Genomic DNA, 11,725 nt, shown 5'->3' with positions numbered 1-11,725 from the left:
TGGAGTACGAGGGTTAGAGGAATAACACCGTTCTATACTCAATTGAAAATATTTTTTCCTATTTACTACGAATATTCTGTATTACCATAATGTTTACATTTTCTCTGGGACCTGCCTTTAGTCCCTAAAATGTTATGAAAAGAAAACAAAACAGAAGGTTAATAATCAGAGTAAATTATAAATCAGCTTCTGAGTCTATAAGGCTGTCAGTAAAGGTTTCTAAATATAAGGCTGATAGCATTTCCTACAGCTTAAAATGTTTTTGATGATGTCATCAGACGCCAAGGCAAACTCTCTGCATGGCCCATACAGCACTAGTCACCGAGATTGTTCAAACATGAGCTGTTGTTGCAATTTTCTGAAATTTATATTAAGTTGCCCATCGTTAGCTTACATAGCTTGAAAAACACTTTAGTTTCAGTGATTCCTAGGCAGAGGATGCAGGGAAAATTGGAAACATGTTTGAAAAGACATAGGCAAATATTAACTAGAATTCAGGATCCAGTCCAATTTATAAGTAAAAGACAAAATAAAACTCAAAAGACAATGAATAGCATTAGACTCTAACATCCACAAAAGTATATTACAATTTCTATTGAAACATTTTTTTCTCTCTAATTACCCCAATTTTTACTAAAGATAGCCAAATTAAGACTAATTTATTTGTAAAATAAATCCTTTAAATAAACTTGGCCTATTCATTTGCATAAGTCTAGCAAGAATATTAATTAACCGTATAGATACGTTTAATTCTGCTTTGCTGGAATCTTTCATAAAGAATCTTCAGATGGAATTTAAAAGGCCTCGCAAGGCCAGAAAAACCAAGGCAAAGATTTGCCATCAGAGGATGCCTGCAATACCTATAGGTTTTAGGTGAGTTTCTTCTTGAGGTCCCCAAAAGTCTTAAGGTTCCTGCACCTGCCAAGAAGTGACATTCCTTATGCACATGGTAAGGCTGCTGGGAACTATATAAGTAAGGTGCCAGGCCAGCATTCCCAAGGGCTTTTACTGGTTTTGACTGGCTTCCATAAGTCAATCTTAATTTCTTAAAGCAGTCTGGTCATACCCAAGTTTATGCCTCTCTCAAACATGACATTCTAGTCAAAGGTTTGTTAATAAAAAGCAGTTTGCAATCATGTCCTGTTATAAAGAGAACAGATTCTTATTGAACTTACACAAATAATTACATTTGTATATGTAATTATTTGAAAATAAAAATACTCATTAAGAGCTTTTGGATTCTGGAGGGGTAAGTAAGGGAGAAAAAAATGAATGTTCCAATCCGGTTTACAAAGATATAATTTACCAAACTGCTTTAAGTCACAGCTAGCTTAAGAGAAACAAATCCCCTTGTATCAGCATTTTCATGAATCTAGTTATTTCTCAGAGTTTTACAAATCTTCATCTAGTTTGAAGATATAATCTGAAAATTTACTTTTAGAAGCCTGTACTTAAACTAAGCCAGAGTCTTTTCTAGGAATCTTTCTGGAGATGAAACATACTCGCAAAAATATCAGAGTAAAACGATGACAGTCCGCAAATGACAAAACTAAAATGACATGGTTATAGATCTGATTATAATGTGATTGACAAAATTTGTTTTTCTCTGCAAAATAACATTTTAAGAAATCAAATAGAATTGCAATTGAAAATATTATATTAGCATATTGTAGACTATTAGAGATCATAATCTCCTGAAAATTCACTTTAATAAGAATATATACATATAAATACATCATAATTATTTCCTTATTTGACAAAGTTTCCCAGATAACTTTAGTATATCAAATATACCTAATTAAAATTTTCTCTTTTATAAAGAGAAAACAAATCTTTGAGGCATTCCAGCTGTTTCCCTGGAATAACCCAAAGCTACTTCCAGGTCAGGAAGAGTCTCCTGAATCCTGGGAAGTTTGTCAGATATGCTTGACTAAAAGATCATATTATTTTAAAACAATATTAAATTATTTATTCAGAGTGACAATAGAAAACTTTAAACATAAATGCAGAAATGTATGTAATTATTATTAACAACACTTAGTTCTTACTATTGTGTAGTTTCGGTTTTCTTAAGTAACCAAGGGCCTGATTTAGACAACATAAAACACAAAATTATTTTGATAAAACACAGAATCTCTGTTCTCTAGGCAGAAAACTTTTTCATGTCAGTTGCAGACCAATAGTCTAAGAAACCTTGTCCTATTTAGCAAGGGAGAAAACCCAACTCTAATTTTGCATCAGCTTACTTTTGATACTTAAATTAACTTACTCTATTAAATTTATTTTAATCTTATTCAGCTTGATCATACATAAAATGCCTTTTTTTAGGAGTCCTTTCCCACAAGCCTTCTACAACTTTCTTGGTCACTCTTAGTTTGTCTCTTCTTGCTCATTTAGAGATAACCAACCTTATTTTAAGAGAAACCACTTTTTAAAAATTCCTTCAAAAATGTATTTCCATACCTTGTGCCATCCTTCCCTGAAAACACATATTATTTCCTTCTGTATTAATTAGATTATAACCCTTAGAATCTTAATTTCTAGTAACAACTAAAAGTATGTAATCAGCATTCTTTAGGTTGGCAGATTTAAGAATATTTTATAACCTTTAGAAACACATGTTCTTTTACTGGCAAAGCACAAAATGTTTTTATTAGCAGATCTAAACCTAGTTTTTACCTCTCTGCAATAAGAGGCTAAAGGTAGGCAAAACCAGACGTATCCAGCAGTCAACATTTTTTTTTTTTTTTTACTGTGGATAATTGTTTATTGAATAGTTTGCCCTTTCCCACTGATCTATAATACTAACCCCAACATTTATTAACTTTATATATCATGAACCTTTCTGGATTCTGTTCTATTCCATACTTTCTTAATTATTATTACTTTATAGTACGTCTTGATAGTTGACAAGACAACTGTTCACACGTTGTTCTTTTATGGAATATCTTCGGCCCTCTGCTCTTTTTTAAACCCTTTTTAAAATTAAAGTATAATTGACATACAATATTATATTAGTTTCAGGTGTACAACATAGTGATTCTATGTCTATACATTTTGAAGTGATCATCACAATAGGTATATTTACTATGTCACCATGCTAAGTTAATACAATATTATTGACCTATATTCCCTGTGCTGTGCATTACATCCCCATGACTTACTTATTTTATAACTGGAACTTCGTACCTCTTGATGCCCTTCACCTATTTTGCCCACCCCCTCAACCCTGCTCCCCTCTGGCAACCACCAGTCTGTTCTCTCTCTGAGTCTGGTTTTGTTTTGTTTTTTAGATTCCACATATAAATGAAACCATATGTATTTGTCTTTCTCTGCTTGATATATCACTTAGCATAATACCGTCAAGGTTGTCATAAATGGCAAGATTTTATTTTTTATGGCTGAATAATATTTCGTGGCATATAGACCACATCTTCTTTATCAATTTATCTATCTATGGGCACAAGTTGCTTCCATATCTTGGCTATTGTAAATAATGCTGCAATGAAGATAGGGGTGCATATATCTTTTCAAATTAGTGGGTTTTTTGTTTTTTTGTTTTTTTTTTTTATAAATACCCAGAAGTAGAATTGCTGGATCTTGTGATACTTCTATATTTAATTTTTGAAGGAAACTCAATATCATTTTCCATAGTGTCTGCAACAATTATATTTCCACCAACTGCGACAAGGTTTCCCTTTTCTCCACATCTTCTCTAACACTTGTTATTTCTTGTCTTTTCGACATAGCCATTCTGACAGGTGTGAGGTAATATCTCATTGTAGTTTTGATTTCCTTTGCTCTTTTATTATAAATTTTATAATTTTCTCCATAAAGGTCTTAGACAGCTTTCGTTCTATTTACTGTTAAATTGCTTATGATTTTAGTTGTTATTGTTTAAGGCAATGTCTGCCAAATTTCTCCATTATAAACTTACTATTTTTCCCCTTTATAATTAATATGTTTTATTGCTTCAATTAAAAAAAAATATTTGTAGAACCATTCAGGTTTTTGTTTTCATTTTAGGTCAGTTTTTGGTAATAATTGTGATAGGATAGATGTCTCCAAGGAGTCATTTCATCTTTACAATGATTATGAATGAATGAGTAGAAACAGATGAATAAAATAAGGCCGATTTGAGATTCCCACCCAAATCTTGACTTCAGAGCTCTAAACACTTTTTACTGGCAAGCTTGCAGTTACCCCTTTCCACTAGTAGATGGAAGTGCTAACAGAGCTTGAAACTTCGCATTTCAAGGCTGATTAAACAATAGAATTGATTTTATGGTGATCTTCGTCAAAATAGGACTCTACCTGTATGGCCTGGTAATATTCTTCTCTACTGTACTGTATAGTACTTCTGTACTGTGAATGATCATATCTCATTAAATATATAAAATAATGAACATGGTTTGTAAAAAGTTTATAGACTAGTAAAATATAGACAAATTTGACAGGTTTTAATTAGCAATAACCGTGCCTCGGATAAACCTCATTAGCTACCATACTGCCACTGCACAAAGCTTGACAGATTTTAAAATATCTGCAAGACTGTAGTTGGAAACTAGATAATTAACATGCAGTAGAACCTAATCTCTGAATTATCTGGAATCAAGAGTAATTTGGGTAATCTGGGGTCCCTATGGACTAGAATCTATAACAGACCATATTACGCTGACTTTTCTCAGCATGAACAAGGCTCAGTTGATATGTTTGAGCACCTAATTAATTCTAATGGACTCAGAACTGTCATGGAAGAGCATGGTCTCATCCTTGAAGAAGATATTTACTTTATCAAGGAGCAAATTACAGGACCACTTGAATCGCCAGTCAAAGAGAATTCGGTAAGTTTGTGTACAACTTAATGTGAAGTGACTCATGCTTTTCATCTGGTCTTTTCTTGATTCCTTCAGAGCTATTTGAAGAGGGATATTTGGCTATTTTAGAGGGACTAGATGATAATATATGTTGTATATTTCTACTGATTTGCAAACAATGAAAGGCTTATATATTTTTTTCCACTTCTTAACTAAGTTCTTTAGAAGTTATCCCCCAAATTAAAATACATATATAAATATTTTATAATGAATATGTATCAGTATTTTATATAGAAACCTGAAGTAACTTTTGGAAAATGTAAAAGTGTGTGTCTTATTTATCCATTAAAATTAACATATTTGAAATATTTAGATATACGAAGACCTAGAAAAAAGTTGAATTAGTTCAGAGGAAAATCTATTTTGATTCCTTTTTGGTCTGTTTTTTTTATTATAAAAAAAGAGATCAAAAAATAATTTCATGTTTGAATTCAAACATTAGCATATAAGGAGCATTCTAGTTCATAATTGGATCTTATATTTTTGAAAACTTTTAAACCAGGAAAACAAAGCTCATCGGTTGTAGGAAATGTAGTAGAGTTAGGATCTTTTCAATGGCACAAAACAGTTTAGTATTAACAAGATATCATATACCTTAGCATTTCTTTTACCTTTTCTACTAATTTAAGAATTAAGTGGAAGAAGGAAAGAATAGAACCTTCTAACTTACCTCACATTCCCATTCAAGTATCTGTTTATAATGTTCACATTAATACAATTGCTTTGCTTTGCTTATAAATAAATAGATTTGATTCCTATCCTAAAACTTTTAGAGGGTTGTCTTGTCTTCTAGTGGCCATACAAAGGGCGTCCTAAAGAGAAAAGTTTCCTTTATGAAATAGTGGCCAATAAAAGAAATGGCATTGATGTGGACAAATGGGATTATTTTGCCAGGTATGCACTAAACACTTCAGAAAATTTGCTTAAAATCCTTGTATATTTTAAATACATGCAATTTTTTATTTAAGCAAACAAATAAAAATAAAATCCTTGTATTAGTATTAGTATTTAAGTTACAGTTTTCTTGTTGAAAAATTTTATCTCTCTGCTTTGGAATCTTTCTAGGGACTGCCATCATCTTGGTATCCAAAATAATTTTGATTACAAACGCTGTATTATGTTTGCCCGTGTCTGTAAAGTAGGAGAGCAGATGCATATCTGTAGTCGAGACAAGGTAAGCTATGTCAGAGGAACATCAGTGAAGTTATAGTCAATTCCTAGTTTGAAATCTTGAGATAACCATTGAATAATTTGGAAAAATCAGTACCTGGTAAATTGTTAATCTCTTTATTTCACGCTCAACATTGAAGTATTTTAAGGCTCTTTCTACTTCTTTTGCATTGTTAAGTAATAAAATTGCAATGGATATTTATTCAGTGTTGTACTAAGCACTGTTTTAAGTGCTTTAGACAGATTAACTCAATTCTCGCAACCCTATGACATAGATACTATTATTGCCCCCTTAACAGACGAGCAAATTGAAGCACAGAGAATACATGCAATTAATAAATGGCAGAACTGGAATTTCAGAAAGTTTGACTCAAGTCTCTTCCTTAATCATTATATTAGTGTTTTGGAATAGTTCAAATACTAAACTCATTAGTTCCTGCTAGATTAGAGTCATGTAACTAAAAAGTAGTATAGTATTATAGTATAGAAAGTATTTCTTTTGAGAATGAAGAATATTAGAATAGTAATACCTAACTTTTAGAGTTATTGGGAAGATTAAAATATATATTTAAGATTCATAAAACAGAACCTATCACAGAGTTAAACACTCAAAAGATTTTGGTTTACTAAGACTGAAAGTTGCAAAGCAATGAATAGTTTTACTTTAGGGGGCTCAGGCATTTTAATGAAGTAGCCCTCGGGCATAGCCTTTCTGTCTGCCACCGTCTCTTCTCTTTGTCTTATATACTTGTTCACTAACAAGGGTAACACCATCTGATCCTACACTAATATTTGTTTCACGTTTTCCGGCAGGAGGCTGGGAATCTGTACGACATGTTCCATACACGCAGCTCTTTGCATCGTACAGCTTATCAACACAAAGTTGGCAACATCATTGACACAATGTAAGAAATTCAATTGTTACATCCCTATAAAAATTTCTATGTTTTGCTAGAGTATCATACATGGATCAAGTTGAGATTTTTAGATAATTAAAGTGAATTTTAAGTGAATAAATCCAAAACAGTTTCCTTACACAAATAAAACAAAAACTACCATAAAATAAACTTAGTTGGAGAAAGAGGAAGAGAATAGATAAAAGGAATGGGTGAAAGGCAGAAGAGCTGACTTAGCCTAGACATGAAAAGGCAATGCTGGAATGGCTTAGGACCTCTGCATAGGCAGTTGCTTATGTACCAGATATTAGTCATTAAGATGAGTGATAGGACATAGATAATTGACATTTTGAAATTAATGAAAAACATTCATTTTAAGGATTAAGATTAATGTCTGTTCTTACCCTGTCAATTATTTATCAAAATTAGTAGCAAGTAGTAAAATCGATAGGAATTTCACCTCTTCTCCCCGATCCAGTCAGAACTATTACAGAAAAGTACAGCCAAGTCTCTGGTGACTCAGAGACCCCAGGAGGAGTTATCAAAAGTTGGGTGTGAGTCGGATTGTTACCATGTCTCTAAAATAGCTTTAAATTGTTTTATTATAAGCCTTTCATGTTCATGTTTACATTTGTGTTGAGGAAATCTATCTTCTTTTTCTATTTTTTACCCATCTTTTGTCATGAGCAGACTAATTAGAATACATTCTCCTATTTATATGGTTGTTACTTTGATAGGAGAGTTTTTGTTTTGTTTTGTTTGTTTTTAATTTGTAGAGTCAGAAAGATTTAGGTTCAGCCTGGTACTGCTTCTTCCTAACTAGGTAAAATAAAAATTTACTTAATTTCTGCATCTGTAAAATTGACTTTGATTGCACCTATCTATTTTACTGGTAGAAAAAGGAAATAAGGTATCTAAAGCCTGCCATAATTCCTGGAACACAGTAAACAGGTAGCTCACAAATCACTGCGCCTTTACTTAGTATGATCGAGAAGCAGTTGTCTTTAGAATATTGTGTCTCAAGATTTTATTTCCCTAAAGTAGGTTTTCTTAACTTTAAGCAAGGACTATAGCACTTACTTAAATTTTCTCATAAGCATAAATTTTTATAAAATGATTTTTAGGATTACAGATGCTTTTCTCAAAGCAGACCCCTACATAGAGATTATAGGTGCTGAAGGAAAAAAGTATCACATTTCTACAGCAATTGATGACATGGAAGCCTTCACTAAGCTAACAGGTAAGAACTAGAAGGTAATATAGTGGTCTATTTCAGATAAAGTATAAGCTGTCCCTGGAGTGCAGATGTTTTGTTGTTGTTTTTTTCCGTCAAACATTCCAATGGATTTTAGCTTTTCAAGTGATTATATACTTTGAGATTTGAGTTTTATCTCTGCTTTTTGCTAACAAGAAAGCTTTAATAAAGTTATTTAACCTCTCTGAACCTTAGTTTCCTCATCTGTAAAATGGTAGTAATAATACCCAACATATAGTTGTGTTGTGATTCTTAAATGAGGCATAGCATCTAGTATAGTATTTGGCCCATAAGTACTCAACATTTACTATTATTTAACTTATAACACAGCTGGACTAACAGCAGACTAATACCAAAAAACCTGACTTGCCCTTTTATCATTGTTTTTGTTTCAAAACGCAAGATGCCAGGAACATTTCTTCACACTTCAGCAGAAACAAAATCTGCAGCTTAGGATGGGAAAGAAGAGAGGTGAAGGTGCTTCTTTAATGTGGGAAAGTATAGACTGAGAAATAAAGATCAGTAAAGCAAAAGAAGTAGACCAAAATGTATACAGCAGCTAGAGCTCTTAGTTGCAGATCATGAAACTGACTCTGTTTAACTAAAAATAAAGTGAGATAGCAATCACATGGCTTACAGAATCGGTGGAAAGGCTGGAGGTTCTGAAAGTGAGCAAAAACAACAGAAGCTGAGCAGCCTAAGCTACAGCCAAGATCACTGCGCATCAGCTTCCTGTCTGGTGTGCTACTGCTGTTCCATCACCACTAGATTCTGTGTGTTGCACAGTGCCAGAATGAAACCTAAACCGGTTTATCTCAAACTCTTTGAAGAACCAACATTATTTATTTCCAACTCCTCGCAGATGGATACTTTTCTAAACTACGATAAAAACAAATTACTGGGAAAATGAAATGGGGGGGCCATACAAGATACAAGCCCCAATTTTTATTATTAAATTTGACAGACCATACATTTCTATAGATATAATCAAAAGAAACATGATAGAGAAAAAACTTGAATTACAAAAACTATGTATTCTTTAAAAATATACATGTAGGCAATTAATATAGAGTCCCTCTTAAACTTGTAACTTTTTAGCCATTTTCCAATCATAACTAAACCAAAAATTAGAAGTGAAATAATGATTCCCCATATTAAATTTCTTTGTGCACTGAGAACACTGTGTGTATGAATATTTAAGGTTTATAATGTGACATGTGAGTTTGCTTCTTGCTCATTAATCTAAGTTGGATTGATGACAAAGTACTCACGGGATAATATATATCTAATTTTTTCCTATGTTTTGTTTTAGTAACATCATAGTAGAAAAACTAGTTTTCCATTGTTATGTTGATAGGAATGGAAGAAAGATTGTAAAAGAATTTGAGCAAGCTGGGGATATTTATTTTTAAGTTTTGTTTATAATGAAGAGGGTGATGCTGTGTTTTAAAGTCATCTTCAGTTTTCATCAGAAGCCATAATTAGTTCTAACAATTTATCCTCTGTTATATTTGAACTATATTTTGGTGAAAGGAAATGAATTCTAGATTTTATAGACTTTTGGGTTAACTGACAAACCATAAAATATCATACATTTTAATATGATCTTAACTGCACATGACTATATATAGCTCTTGCTCACCATAGAGGTTCTGTAACACCCAAACTTGCTTTTACCCTTTTCAATGAGATGAGTCCACTGATCATGCACTTGGATGTTATAGAAATGTCCAAAATCCCAGACGAAAGATTAGGTCACACTTTTGTGCTTTATCTGCCAGAATATGAGAGAACAAGCATATGGCCTTTCCAGCTTTCATTATTTGAGACAGGAATAATCCCATTCCTTTTGCGTATTATTCTTGGTAGTCATATAATCCTTATTGTCCTTAACTACATGACCTTAAAGGAATAGGACCATGCGAGCCTTAATACATCTTAATTTTGATGCATGTTAAAGTAAATTGCAGATATCGGTACACTTTACCATAGCTTATTCAGCATGCAGATTAACTAAAGTTCAGTACTTATAGATATTTTCCTTTTGATGTAAAGAAATTTTCCATGCAGTTTGAATCAATGTACAAATTGTAAATGTACATTTGCTAGTTTTGACAAATGCAGGACACAGAACATTATCTTCTTGGTAGAAGGTTTCCTCATACCCTTTCCCAGTGAATTCTTGCCCCCTACCTCACCCCTGGGAGCTACCACTGTTTGCCTTTTCTGGACTTTTCTATAAATGGAATCATACAATGTTTACTCTTGTAACAAGCTTCTCACTCAGCATTATGTATCTGAGGTTCATCCAGATTGCATGTATCAGTAGTTCATTCCTTTTTATTACTAAATAGTAGTCCATCATAAGGATATGCCATAGTTTATCTATTCCTTCTGCTCCCTAAATTCCGATTTCTGATGACTGTTTCAGCTTATCTGGATATAGCTATTTTAATCATTGCAAATGTTATGACCCCGTCTTAGATAACCATTTTCTTACCTTGGTCTTTATTCCTCAATATTACTTAGCAACAGGTGTACATTACCCCTACTTTGCCTTCCCCTGCAAGCCGCAACCCCAAAATTCCTTAATTAAGTTGGAATCATAGAATGTTAGATTTAAAAGGACCTTAGGGATCATCTACTTAAAACTGTTCAAATGAGAAAACTAAAGCCAAATGAGAGAAAGCAAAAAAATGTCATTTATCTAATAAATGACAAAGTTAAACTCAAACCAAGTCTTCTCACTCCCAAGTTGAATGTTGCTTATACTATTTTAGAGTGATATTTTAACCATGAAATTTAATAGACAACTAGTTTCCCTTCTATAACTCTTTTCTGAAAACACGTATGTGGAACAAATAGAACTCTCGTACATGGCTAGAGGGGACGCAAATGGTACAGCCACTTGGAAAACATTGAACATTTTCTCATAAACATACGTTTATCCTATGACCCAGTAATCCCTCTTCTATTTGCTTACCCAAAGGAGATGAAAATCTAAGTCCCTTCTCCCCTCCGCCAAAAAAAATTTTGCCTGTTAGAATAAGATGAAAGGCATAAGAAAGGTATCAGTAGAGTTTCATGGTGTTCAAAGGAAGGAGAAATTACATTCCTGGTTTCGATGGACTGGGGAAGGCTTTGCAGTGTGATGCCTTTTGAAATGAATCTCAGATTAGATAGACTTTCAAGAAGTAAGAATCTGTAATGGAGGAAAGCATTTCATTAATTCAGTTGTGAATAGGGTAGATAAAGGCATGGATTAGAATACTATGGTCTTATGTTAAAATTGTTTTTTAAACAGTATTGCAGTTTATAACATATATAATTATAATATACGAAAAATTAATGAAAACCAAAAATGGGAAGATTGTTCGTAGAAACTATCACTGAGTGGGTGAGAAATATGTTAACCATAAATTGTTTAATGACAGAGGTTGCTAATATTTTATTTTGCCAAGAAAAGGCATTTTAATAAAACTCATTTTACAAAATGCAGCATTAGATTCAGTCCAAGATTATCAATG

General features: G+C 32.7%; 1 protein-coding gene and 1 pseudogene across 3 annotated transcripts in view; one reads left to right on the top strand and one right to left on the bottom strand.

Annotated features, from left to right (window-relative positions):
• Positions 1–11,725, top strand: part of SAMHD1 (SAM and HD domain containing deoxynucleoside triphosphate triphosphohydrolase 1) — a 44,562-nt gene that overhangs the window by 21,641 nt on the left and 11,196 nt on the right. For 2 of the 3 annotated variants that reach the window (XM_006921792.3, XM_015597188.2), the window contains exons 7-11: positions 4,689–4,844; positions 5,671–5,771; positions 5,943–6,051; positions 6,861–6,952; positions 8,068–8,183. In XM_006921792.3, the coding sequence (XP_006921854.1) occupies positions 4,689–4,844; positions 5,671–5,771; positions 5,943–6,051; positions 6,861–6,952; positions 8,068–8,183 (574 nt within the window). The remainder of the gene's footprint in view (positions 1–4,688; positions 4,845–5,670; positions 5,772–5,942; positions 6,052–6,860; positions 6,953–8,067; positions 8,184–11,725) is intronic. The other variant, XM_025039850.1, reaches the window with a different exon arrangement.
• LOC112471345 lies at positions 4,401–4,525 on the bottom strand (annotated as a pseudogene).

The sequence above is a fragment of the Pteropus alecto genome, unplaced genomic scaffold (genome assembly GCF_000325575.1).
Source record: "Pteropus alecto unplaced genomic scaffold, ASM32557v1 scaffold45, whole genome shotgun sequence".
NCBI lineage: Eukaryota > Metazoa > Chordata > Mammalia > Chiroptera > Pteropodidae > Pteropus > Pteropus alecto.
This window is presented reverse-complemented; position numbering and strand designations above follow the sequence as displayed.